The sequence below is a fragment of the Nicotiana attenuata genome, unplaced genomic scaffold, assembly GCF_001879085.1.
Source record: "Nicotiana attenuata strain UT unplaced genomic scaffold, NIATTr2, whole genome shotgun sequence".
NCBI classification, from domain to species: domain Eukaryota; kingdom Viridiplantae; phylum Streptophyta; class Magnoliopsida; order Solanales; family Solanaceae; genus Nicotiana; species Nicotiana attenuata.
In genome coordinates, this window is record NW_017670715.1 from 64,366 (window position 1) to 78,109 (window position 13,744).

General features: G+C 39.0%; 1 protein-coding gene across 1 annotated transcript; it reads left to right on the top strand.

Moving 5' to 3' along the window:
- Positions 1-240: 240 nt before the first annotated feature.
- LOC109242579 (serine carboxypeptidase-like 40) lies at positions 241-4,359 on the top strand. Its single transcript, XM_019409421.1, has 8 exons — positions 241-616; positions 1,226-1,333; positions 1,442-1,716; positions 2,475-2,735; positions 3,310-3,425; positions 3,684-3,776; positions 3,890-3,995; positions 4,074-4,359. The coding sequence occupies exons 1-8, from the start codon at positions 241-243 to the stop codon at positions 4,248-4,250; spliced, it is 1,512 nt and encodes a 503-aa protein (XP_019264966.1). The 3' UTR covers positions 4,251-4,359.
- The last annotated feature ends 9,385 nt before the right edge of the window (positions 4,360-13,744 follow it).

The following is a 13,744-nucleotide window of genomic DNA, read 5'->3' on the forward strand; positions in this document are numbered from 1 at the left end:
TTTAAAATTCAAGTTCACTTTGTTAACATACTTGTAGTGTCAAAATACTGAATAGCAAAGATCTTGTTTGATTGTACGTATATATGGTTAACCATAAGCAAATCTTGCTTGTAAAGTAATTAAATCTCATATTACAGTCAAATGATTCACCCGAAAATGAATTAGTTTTCAAATTCCAACTGGAATTACACATAACAGAACCAACAATCCATTCTATTTTCATTTCTAAATTCAAAAGACATGGGAAAAATCACTCTCTTCCTCCTTCTAACCCTCATTCTTTCACAAATTGTCTCTTCAAGCCTTGACAGGAGGCATAGTCATGGTCTTGGCAAACTTTACTTAACTAAGTTATTGAAAAAAGATCCAGCCATTGACAAAAATAGCCATTTTAGTTCAACCCTTGATTATTTAGAATTGGATAAAGTTATTCTTCCTCAGGAGGGGCTGAAACATAAAGATCGAATCAAGAGATTGCCTGGTCAACCACCAGTCAAATTCAAACAATATGGTGGATATGTCACAGTCAACGAATCTGCTGGTCGTGCATTGTTTTATTATTTTGTTGAAGCTGAGAATTCCAAGTCATTGCCACTGCTTCTTTGGCTTAATGGAGGTACACAAATTTAATTAGTTTGTTGACATAATTAATCCTTTTCTCTTACTAACGGCTTGTTTGGACGATTGTTACATGTCGTTTCATAATGTATCGTATTGTATTGCCATCTTTTCATTATGTCACACACCAACAATATGAAAATAAACTTGCAACATTACTAAGAAAAAAAATACGATACAGAATAGAATTATTAAATAAAAAAGTAGGGTAAAAGATAAATTATAATTATTTAATAATAAGGAAAGACAAGATGAGAGGAAAAAATTAAGTAATGACGCCACAACATCAGATATGTCATTACATAAAATGGCACGTTTCGTTGTTATGCGATGACGGATTTAACGATACGATACAATAAAATACATATAACAATCAAAACAAATATTGTATTTAAAGTAACAATACAATGCAAAATAATAGGTAACAACCATCCAAACAAGCTGTAAGATAGTTCATATTGATGTGTAGATTGAGACTAGTCTAGGATGGTTCGGCTCGAACTATGTATGCATATACAGAAAAACATTTAAAATATACATTTATAAGATTACACTCATTCTAAATCCGCTAACTCTAGATTTTTAAGTTGAATTTCATTTTTGATAGGTCCTGGTTGCTCTTCAATTGCCTATGGAGCTATGGAAGAACTTGGACCATTTAGAGTCCACAGTAATGGAAAGACATTGTATAGGAATCACTATGCATGGAATCATGGTAATTATTACTAATTATTTTCTTAAATGAGTTTTATAACTTTTTCTTGTTAGAATTGAGAAAATAATTAACTTCAATTTAATTTGAACATTTATTTTATATTTATAGAGGCAAACGTATTATTCTTGGAATCCCCTGCTGGAGTAGGATTTTCATATTCAAATACAAGCTCTGACGTCAAATCAAATGGAGATAGAAATACTGCCATTGACAATGTAATATTCTTATTGAATTGGATCCAAAGGTTCCCGGAGTACAAAAATAGAGATTTTTATATTGCTGGTGAGAGCTATGCTGGGCATTTTGTACCTCAATTGGCACAAACAATTCTCCAACATAACAAGCATGCCAAGAAGACTCTTCTCAACCTAAAGGGGATAATGGTAAAGTTACATAGTTATTTTACTCACCCTTAATCTCCCCTTTTTAAAGTTTTTTATAATTGGATTGCTTTGCTGTTTTTTTATATAACGGTGAATCATTGACGTTTGGTGCCTAGACCGTTTCAATAATCGTCCACTAAAGTTTAGGTAGATCAGATCTAAAGAAGTTACTTGACATTTTTTGTCTTGGTATAATTTAAATTCCGGTTTCTCCTGACTTTTACCCATTTTATTGCTAGAGTTTGAATCCCGGTTTTTCATGAGTTTCACCCATTTTATTGCTAGAACTTGAATCCCAGGTTCTCATGATTTTTACCCATTTTATTACTACAATTTGTATCCCGGTTTCTCATTATTTTTACCCATTTTATTGCTATAATTTGTGTCCCGATATCTCATGATTTCACCCATTTTATTGCTAGTTTCTCATGATTTTCATCTATTTTATTGTTAGAACTTGAATCCTGATTTCTCATGATTTTCACCCACTTTATTGACCGCATACCAGACTCTTGGGCTTGAATTTTAGTGCTAGTATTTTTTATATAGTAGCCTTACCTTTATGTTTGTCAATGAGGTATTAAAAAATGTTTGCGTGGAATAATGATTGCTTCCTTAGAGAATTTGTGCTCTTCACTCAATACTAAAGAACCAAAGCAGAAACTTTATTTTTTCTTAAACATATCATGAGTCTATAGATAAGAACTTAAATCTTTTTGATAGTACATATGTGTTTTTTTTTTTTTTTTATATTGCAGATTGGCAATGCAGTTATAAATTATGAGACTGATAGAAAAGGGATGTATGAGTACCATGCCAGTCATGCCTTGATTCCAGATGACGTTTTAGAGCAAATTGAGAGATACTGCAATTTCTCAGACAAGGCCCTTCCTCAATCACAAGAATGCGACAATGCCATTGATATTGCTATTGCTGATACTGAACCCATTGATGTTTACAACATTTATGCCCCTTTATGCTCTAATTCCGACCTCACTCTTCAGCCCAAGAAAACTTCAGTAAGTTATTGTGCTAGAGTTTTTAACTTGTGTTTGGCTTGAATTTAAACTAATCATTTGAACGACTAGTAAAAATGTAGAGAATTTACAGTGCTAGACAAACTAAGTTTTTTTAATATTGTACTGAGACGAGTTTAAAAGACCAATTAATATGGAAAGCAAGGATTACAAAATGTTTGTACATATGGAGACTCTTGAGGTTTATGTATAACAGTAAAACTTGTCCTTGTTACTTTGATGATAAAGTTAAAAAGATGTCTACAGAGTCAGTTGCGAAAGCAGGAATTTCTTCAAGGGTGTTCATACTTTAAAGAAGTGAAAAAAATTCTCCGACAAAGAGTGTTCAATATATGTTATGTATACCTCTAAAATATAATATTTTACCTATATATGCAATATATTTTTCCGATGAAGGATGGTCAGTTGACCACCCGTTAAGACATGTAGCTTTGCCCTTGTATAGAGTGGACATATGGAAGATTCCGTTATGTAAATTAAACTTAATATATGTAGCACTTTGTTTATTAAAGAGTATTTGCACTAACAAGAAGATTAAATTTATGGAATATTGTAGCAAATGATCGATCCATGCAGTGATGATTATGTAATTGCCTACATGAACCGTCCCGATGTTCAAAAGCTTCTCCATGCCAATGTCACCAAAATTAAGTATAATTGGCAGCCATGCAGGTATTTTCACTACATAATTTAGACAATCTTCATTTGCATTGTATAGATCCCCCCTACTCCACTACCTTTTCCCTCTATTTTAATTTCTCTTTTTGTCAAATCAAAACATAGAGAAAAATATGATTTATGTTATAGCATCGACAATGTAACTGTTTTTAAGGCTATCCGCGCAATTTAAACCTATCATAGTAGCATAATTATAATTTTTATCAAGTTACCAGTTATGATGCTTATCACATAAAGTTATAAATATTGCAGTGATGTCATAGAAAGTTGGACGGATAGCCCATTAACAATAATTCCTCTTCTCAAAGAACTTATGGCAAATGGAGTGCGACTATGGATATTCAGGTGAACACTTTTAACTCCTCAAGCCACCATTTTCTTGTTTTTTTTTCTTTTCTATAGTTTTATTAAATTTCTTAATGGTTTTAATTTATTTATACATGGGTCTGTAAATACAGCGGGGACACTGATGGAATCGTACCAGTAACGTCGACTAAGAAATCTATTAAGAAGATGAAGCTTCCAATTAAAACAGCTTGGTATCCCTGGTTCCACAATGATGAGGTGCGTGTCGGCAATTTTTAATTTAAGCATTTATGTAAGCGGCTATTTAGGTTAATTTATTTTATTTTTTATATTTAGGTTGGTGGATATGCACAAGTATACATAGGAAACTTGACATTTGCTACAGTGAGAGGAGCAGGACATCAAGTGCCAAGTTATCAGCCTGCTAGAGCTCTTTCACTGGTTAAGCACTTCCTTGCAGGAACAGAGCTCCCCAATTCACCAAAACACAAAAATAATAACGTAATTATTTAATTCCTATATTGACAATTTTAATTTTCTTTGTCTTTTTAATAATGTACACGTGGATTTTAGTAAAAACGTCACAATGAAACAAAATAATATACCAATATTAATGGCTTCCTTTCTTTTTTACTTTCTTATCGATGCAATATTACGTATTGCTGGTTATTTTACACATAAGAGGTTTTGAAAAAATTATTTTATTCTATTGCAAGTGGTCACTAGAAATTATTTCCTTTATTTACCCATAAAGTTATATAATAAGGATATCAAGCCTTAGAGCCCATTTGGCCAAGCTGTCAAAAACTGTTTATCTTAAAAGGTATTTTTTTCCAGAAGTGCTTTTTCCAAAAGTACTTTTGAAAAAAAAAATAGTTTGTGTTTGGCGAATTCATTTAAGAGACTCTTCGACATATACAGTCGTTGATAATTTGATAAACGCAATAAAATTGTGATAATATGAATCTTGTAATATATTGTTTCTATGCTTTTATTGATACAATTATATATTAGCATGGCCATAAGTTAAATATTGTGTAATATAGATATATGAAAGACTTAAATCTAGTGAGAAAAGATTGGTAAGAAAAGCACTTTGAGTTGTACCATCTATAGCTAAAAATCTTGTTTCCCCAAAAGTTTCCAAGTGAAAAAGTCATGTTTGAATAGTTAAAGCGTGTGCGTGAATTAGCTCGCTGATTACTTTTGTCATGAACTACTGAAATATACAAGTGTGTTTCTACGGGCCTTTAATCAGCTTTATAATGTCCTCTGATGGAAACTTAGGTTGACCGAACTTTATAGAGAATCTGGTTCTCTATCAGTTCCCAGAGAACACACGCACATAGCAATAAGTAAGTTTTTAATAGAAAATTTGCAGTTTACGGGATTAAAAACCACGACCTACACTAGTAGAATTTCAACTTCACTAACAGAGCAAACTTTAGATTACAAACTCTTGCAATCTTGGAATTAACTTCTTAATCACTCACCTACTTGTAATAACTTTATTACAAGCCTCTTTGTAATAACTCTATTACAAAGCTCACACTTTGACTAACTCTAGCCAAAACACAAACACAAGGTTTATTGTTTTACAAACGATTTCCTACAGAATACTTCTAACTAAGCTAAGTAGGAATTACAAACAAATCACTCTAACAAAGGTACAACAAAACTAAGGACATATGATAACACAGTGCTGTAAACTGGTCCTTCGTTCTGTTATGGCTTTGTTCTTGAAATCTTGAAGTCACTCGAAAAAGGCAGCACACTTGAGAGAGAGATCTTGATGGTTTTGAATAGTTCAAGTGTGTGTTTTTTCCCTTGCTTCATGTTGATAATATACAAGCTAAACACTTTAGTGAGCAGGAACCCATAAGTCAAGACATGATTGTCGTCCTTGAAGTCTGCCACTTTCTTCATATGCTCAATGATAAGACCAGGCAGATTGATAGTAGTGTAGGCATCCAGTGCTTCCAAGAGAAATAGCTCTATTTTTGAAGTAACAGAACGCCTTTCTGCGCATGGAAGCAAAACCTTATTCACCGTCTCAAACAGAAGTTGATACACAGGAAGGAGGGCCTTCTTGTACACAGCATCATCCTTCAGAATGGCACTTCTGAAGTTAGGAGAATGGGTCCCCTCAATAGATGAGATCCCTTCAGTAGGCACTCCCAAAATATTCCCTAGCACAACCTCGTCCATCACAAAATCTACGTCGTTGACTGTAACGATCCGACCGGTCGTTTTGAGCTCTAGCACGTCGTTCAGCAGTCTGAGGCCATGAGCAGCTTCATTTCAGGTATTATGACTTGTACGCGTGGTCGGAATTGAATTTCGGGAAGTTCGGAGTTGATTTGGAAAGAGAATTCTCATTTCGGAAGCTTAAAGTTGAAAGAATTAACTAGGATTGGAATTTTGAGTAAACGACCTCGGAATCGGAATCTGAAGGTTCCAGCAGGTTCGTATGATGATTTCGGACTTGGGCTTATGCCCGGTTCGGGTTCTGGATATCCCGGGAGCGGTTTGGCGCCTATTGTGGAAGTTAGCATTTTGGAAGAAATTTCACAAGTTTGGCTTGAAGTGCATTTCAGTGTTATCAATGTCCGTTTGGGATTCCGAGTCTGGGAGTAGCTCCGTATGGTGATTCTAGGGTTGGGAGCGCGATCGAAAGTGAATTCGGAGGTCCGTAGGTCATTTTGAAGTCATTTGGCTAAAGATGGAAATTTGAAGGTTTTGAGAAGTTTGACCGGAAGTGGACTTTTTGATATCGGGGTCGGAATCCAATTCCGGAAGTTGGAGTGGATCCGTAATGTCGAATATGACTTGTCCGAAAAATTTGAGGTCAATCGGACGTGATTTGATAGGTTTAAGCATTGAAAGTAGACGTTTGAAATTCTAAAGTTCATAAAGCTTGGATTGGAGGTCGAATCGTGGTTATAGCGTTGTTTGATATGATTTGAGGCCTCGAGCAAGTCAGTAACGTGTTTTGGGACTGGTTGATATGATTGGTTGGGATCCGGAGGGCCTCGGGTGGATTCCAGATGGTTAACGGAACGAAAATGGGATTTTTGGAAGGCTGAAATTGCTGGTTGCTGTCATAACCGCACCTGCGAGATTGGGCCGCAGGTGCGGGGCCGCAGAAGCGGCTAGAAGAGACGCAGATGCGGTTTTGGGCTGGATGTTAAGGAACCGCAGATGCGGTCATGTACCCGCAGATGCGGGACCGCACCTGCAGTAGACGAGGCGCAAAAGCGGAAATAAGGGGGGCCTAGAGGAAATCGCAAAAGCAGAAGGTGGCCCGCACCTGCGGAACCGCAGAAGCGGTCATAGGACCGCAGGTGCGGAAAATGCATGAGGCAGAAGGGTGTTTTAAAAATCGGGTTTTGGCCATTTCTCTCATATTTTTCTTGGCTTGGGCGATTTTTTGGAGAGCTTCAAGTGGGATTTTTCATCATCAACGATAAGGTAAGCTAATCCCATCCATCTTAAGTTAAATACATCGATTATGTATAGATTTTGGCATGTAAATTGGTAGAAATTTGGGGTTTTGGTAGAAAGACCTAGAAATTCATATTCATGGAAATTGACCGCGATTTTGGGTATGGAATTAAGAGGAAATTAGACATTTGAGTTCGTGAGGCTATGGCTAAACTAATTCTTCAAAAATTTTGGAAATCCGGGCACGTGGGCCCGAGGGCATTTTTATCAACCTTTCGATCGGGGTTAGGAATTGTTATAAATTGGATTAATGTGAGTAGTTTATCGTATATCAATGAATTTGCATAATCATTGGCTAGTTTTGGGAGTATTTAGCATCGATTCAAGTCTTCGGAAGGGCGTGGAATGCCGGTTATGGATCTTCGGAGCGAGGTGAGTCTCCTTTCTAACCTTGTAAGAGGGAATTGTCCCCATAGGTGAAATAATTGGTTATGTGCTCCTATTTGTGGGGGCTACGTACGCACGAGGTGACGAGAGTCCGTGCGTAGCTACTAATATGTGTAAGTCCGGGTAGTCTAGGACCCAAAAAGCATGCTATACTTGGAATATCTGTGATCTTATTGACAATTGAATTTCTTAAATCCTATCGAATTGGTAAGTGAATTTCTAAGAAGATTAAACTTCGTTTTCTTGAATTGTTAAAAGAGAATTTGGCTTTTCCTTGGATAATTGTTCCCTGATAAATTCAGGATTGACTGATTGTCGTGTTTATTTATATTTGACCGCGTCGCATGTATGATTCGCGAGCGGGGTAATAGATGCATCTATGGTTTGGGCCGCTCGACCCTCGACAGTGCACATTTTACATTTATGTTGGATCGGGACGTACGACCTCGGCATGAGTTGCGCATGTTTGAATTGCTTGCCTTGAGATTTATTGATATTGCTGTCTGCTCTCCCGACTTGAGATAATTGTAAATTAATGGATTATGAATCCGGAGACTTTAAATAAAAAGGAACTTTCACCTGTTTAGTAACTCATTTAAATTTTACTGTTGTTCTTAATAAATCCGTGAGCCGTCACATTAATAATATTATTACTGGACCTCTAGTAAGTGTCGAAGTTGCCATCTCGTCTCTACTTCTTCGAGATTAGGCGGGATACTTACTGAGTACACGTTGTTTTTGTACTCATACTACACTTCTCTGCATCTTTGTTGCACAGGCACATGCATCTCTAGTGGCCTAGTGGGCGTAGCAGCATGGTTGACACGGAGACTAGGTGAGCTGTATTTCCTCGAGGCGACCCGCAGCTAGTATAGTCTCTCTCAGGATTCTATTTATTTTCTATCCAATTGTATTTCGGACAGCTGTTGTACTTCATTCGACTTTTCTTAGAAATTGCTCATGCACTTGTGACACCGGGGTCTGGGATGGTTATGAAGTATACTGTATTAATTGCTTATCATTTAATTTGAATTGAAGCGATTATCTTTTTAATTGGTAAATTTGAAGGAAAATCATAGATTTCAAGAGTACTAAAACAAAAATTTAATTAAGTATTTTTGGTTGGCTCGCCTGACAGTGGTGTCCGGCGCCATCACGACCCTTGGTGGATTTTGGGTCGTGACAACATGGTATCAGAGCACTAGGTTCCCGTAGGTGTCACGAGTCATGAGCAAGTCTAGTAGAGTCTCACGGACCGGTACGGAGACGTCTGTACTTATCTTCGGGAGGCTGCAGGACTGTTAGGAGTAATTCCCTTCTTGATTCCTCATCGTGCGATTTGATTCCTTGGGGCTTATGCCCTTGTTTCTTTCCTACTCAATCTTACGTGACGCGAACCGCTGGTTATAAATCGAGAATTTAAGGATTTGTAATGTTACTATGAATATGGTGCGAGGTGTTTCTCCCTGCGGGGTTGTTTGAGCTATTATCATCGCCTTGTGGAAGGATATTCTGTCGTTTCAGCTCAGTAGCGGTACTTCTGGGAGCTCTGAGGCTGGGCACAAGTTGCCATGATGCTATGAACGATTGTTCCGCAGGATTGATATGATGGGAGGATGTTTGCCTACGTGTCGGGGCAGTGAATGACTTGAAGGAAGGTTTACTCAGTGCACGATCTAGAGATTCGGTATTTTATTCCCGGCAGGGGAAAGGTAAACGGACTAAGAATGGTCAGATGTGGGCTGGTGGAGTAACGAGACTTGGTATTTGCGAGCGTGGTGGAGTTTTTTTCTATGATGAGCTGTCGTTGTCCTAATTGAACGTAGTAAGTTCGCCGGTGTTATGATCTACTACAATTCGCCTTTGGGGTAAGATATTGTGAAATAGTATTGAAGATGCGGCTGTCAGATATCGCGGGGTGCGGTAGCGCAGGATTGAATCAGTGGTCCTAATGTCGACGGTTCGAGGAAGATGATCTTTGGAAAGGTTTAAAGTTAGCAGCAATTGTGGGTTCAAGTGCCGCGAAGATAGATTTTATTTAAGGCAACAACTGAGCAGCAAAGGATTAGGAAGGACATGTGGGGAGTGTCAGGCGGTGGTTAAAATTTCTAGAAGGCCAGGTATAAGAAGGGTTGAGTAGTCGACTAAAGGGGTGAGTTTCGCCAAAGTGGGAGAGTTTGGAGTGATTTGGGAATTTTAGTGATTGGTGATTTGGGCCTACGGATTTATTTGGAGTATGGGCTATTAGGCGGCAGGAGATTTATATAACGGAAAGGAGCTGCTAGAAATGGAGAAGGATACAACCTAACTTTGAATTGGAAGGATGTTGCCCCGCACTTAATTGATGTCCACGAGAGGTGAATGGACTTGTGCAGCTAGAGAGTGAGCTTGGACTCAGGATGGGTCATTAATGTCGTGGGGATTGCACCCCGTGTAGCAGTGTTGGAAGACGTCGGCACGTAAATCCCACAGGTGGATTATCTCCAGTGAGTGGATCGGTGGTTGCATGGTTGGCGAAGCTTTCACGGAAATTTAATTGGCTATACAGCTAGGGGATCGGTCATGTAAGCGTGGTTGATGATTCAGAGTATAAAAAGAGGGTTATACAGAAAGATTCCGAGAATTTTGGCGGTTGAATGCGCAAGGTTATGTCAACAAGAAATAAAAGATCCCGGCGAAGTCCAGAGTTGTGTAATAATGACTTCAAGCTAAGTGGGAGAATCCCACCGCCTATGATTAGGATTGCATGGTTAACTACTTGCGAGGTTTATGATTATTAGCATATTGATGGGTCATTTCAGCTACGGAAAGGACATAAGCGGTAAATTGAGCAAAGGAATTGTTAAAGGTGTGCTATGGTTGGCCTTATTGGCCCATGTTCAGACTTGGGGAAGGATTCAGGATTTATGCCTTGTATAGATGTGGGTTTCAAGGGAAGTGATTCTGTCGGGTGCTTCGTCGAGAGGGTATTCATGTGCTAGAAGATTTATGGAGTTGATTATATTCGGGGCCAAGTCAGAGCGGGTGACTCTCAACAACCGTCCTAGTGGATTCAAAGGGGTAAAGTGTGGTGCCTAATGGCCTCGAGCCTATAGATACAGTTAAGAATCAAGCCTTGTAGCAGCTTATGAGGAGGTGCCCAGAAGGCTCTATGATGTTTTGACCTGCAGGGTAGCAATTGAGAGGTATGAAATGGTTCGTGGGATTTGAGACAACATGGTCTCGTGAGTCAAGGTCACTCGAGATGAGTGCGGATGGAGTATGCTATGTGTTGGATGGAGTTATTATTATTTCTAAGGCAATCAAGAACAAATTGGAGGAAGGTAGATTGATTAGCCATAGTTGAATTGGCATATTGGTGGCAGTGGTCGGTTCCTTCAGCGCGATAAAGTTATGTAGGTGATTTGTGGCGGTACATGTGAGGCTTGTCGGCCGCCGTAATTAATGTTATTCAGAAGTATTCTACTGTTATGGCCTGTCAGGTGTAGGCGGGTCTCGGAAGGGCTATGGTGGATTAGACCACTACTTAGAGACTTGCATATTCTGCGGTTATGAGAATTCACCTGTGTCGCAATGGTTCTCCTAAAGTTAGTTAAGTGAAAAGTTTTTATATGATGAAGTGTTAAACAATTAGTGGTTCCGGAGTCATGATAAAAATCGTGTTCTATCGTATATTGGCGTGTTGGGTGCAGTGAGGGGCATGGAAGTTGAAGTGGGGATCAAGATTGCAGTTCGATGTTGACAGGGATGTCACGAGCTCGGATGAGCAGGAAAGTAGTTTCAATGCTTAAAGCAAGTTGGTAATGTCTTCAGCGTCACCTGAGATTGGTGTTTGTGAAAAAGGCTTTGCTTCATGGTTAAGGATTTTTTATCGCTTTTTAGCGTTAGCGCGGCCGGTGAGTTAGATGTACAGACCTGTTATATGTTGCGGAAGGTTGGGGAGCATGCCCCACGGGGAGGTTGTATAATTGTGACGTGTAGTCACTTGATTTATTGAAGAGTTAAACCAAGTATGAATATTGCGGTGATGTCATTAATTTGAGAATTTATGCCTGGAGGGCACTCGATTATTTGGGTTGTGGACTGTGGAGGATTACTCCAGTTATGATGGTTGTTCTTATGTGTTATGAGAGGGAAGGGAGTACATATGGACCTTTGAAAGGTTATTAGCCTAGTTCGGTGCGATTAGAATCAGCTTGGGGTCTATGGCTGAATTCAAATGTGAATGTGGGCTCTATATCAGGCCAGATGTGTTCATTTCAGTAATACGATCCTTATGGGAAAGTAGTCAGGGTGTTATTTCATCGTCAGTCATTTCATGTAATGATACACTATGCCGTGTGAGTTGCGAAACGGCTTGGTAATTCCTTATGTGTTGAGGTTCCACGAAGCAATGGTGTTATGTGAGCAGTACGGCTCTTTAGTTTCAGAACATATATCGCACCTCAGTTGTGCTTGAGTTTTGTAGCCTATGGCACTATATGTCCCCTCAGGGGTGGTATTATGCACTTAGCGTGCTTATGACCGATATTCGATATTTTGTTGTAATGAGCAATTTAGCTCGATGTGCATCTCCTTAGGTGAGAGTTATGTTATTTGGATCGGGTTGCGCGCCGCAACAGTGTGATGTTGAGTACAGTTCCCTATATCTGTTTTTATGTGTTTCGTTTCCTATTTTTCTAAGTAAAACTCATATTAGTTGTGTGCCTGCGTCGCATGTATGATTCGCGAGCAGGGTAGTTGGATTTCCTTTTCAGAGTTCGTTTTCATTGTATCGCGTTCGAATTGGTATCCTATTGGAACATTGTGGCAACATATGAGACTTTTGATTATGTCCGGGGTGGCTTATTGCCCGAGCAGTTCGTACTGGATGAGACGAGATCATTGAATTTAGGATCAGTGCAATCTGACTATATGAAGTATATTAAGGAGCTAAGCCATTATTTGGTTCAGAATGAGGTGATGGTTCTTGTCAGGATAATAGACCCAATGAATTGTTGACTCGGCAGTCGGTTATGAATTTCTACACATCTCTTCCGTCATGGCGGTATTGTAAGAATTAGCGCAAGACCTATGTAGGTCATGAGGTGCAATAAGAGCATCTGGTTCATCGAATTTCGATTGATTTGATCAGAGAATGTTATTGTGGCCATATGAGTAAAGTGGTGCAAGTTGTGAATTCAGCTAAGGTATGCAGTCATGTTTCGGTGCTGAGTGTAGTTATTGATGCGGTGAGCGTATGTTGGAACAAGCCTGGCAGAGAATTCCGGATGTTGGAATTGGGCTCTAAGACTTATTTGCTTGAATGAAAAGAAATATCTTCAGAATTGATCGAGCTAATGTGCTCAACAAAGTTGTGGTAGCACGGGAAGGTGCAGGAAGTGTAAAACAGTGATTTCAGACTACTTCAGCGTAGTTCTCAGCACGTTCGAGGACGAACGTATGCTTAAGTGGGAGAGAATGTAACGACCCAACCGGTCGTTTTGAGCTCTAGCACGTCGTTCAGCAGTCTGAGGCCATGAGCAGCTTCATTTCAGGTATTATGACTTGTACGCGTGGTCGGAATTGAATTTCGGGAAGTTCGGAGTTGATTTGGAAAGAGAATTCTCATTTCGGAAGCTTAAAGTTGAAAGAATTAACTAGGATTGGAATTTTGAGTAAACGACCTCGGAATCGGGATCTGAACGTTCCAGCAGGTTCGTATGATGATTTCGGACTTGGACGTATGCCCGGTTCGGGTTTTGGATAATCCGGGAGCGTTTTGGTGCCTATTGTGGAAGTTAGCATTTTGGAAGAAATTTCATAAGTTTGGCTTGAAGTGCATTTCAGTGTTATCAATGTCCGTTTGGGATTCCGAGTATGGGAGTAGCTCCGTATGGTGATTCTGGGGTTGGGAGCGCGATGGGAAGTGAATTCGGAGGTCCGTAGGTCATTTTGAAGTCATTTGGCTAAAGATGGAAATTTGAAGGTTTTGAGAAGTTTGACCGGAAGTGGACTTTTTGATATCGGGGTCAGAATCCGATTTCGGAAGTTGGAGTGGGTCCGTAATGTCGAATATGACTTGTCCGCAAAATTTGAGGTCAATTGGATGTGATTTAATAGGTTTAAGCATTGAA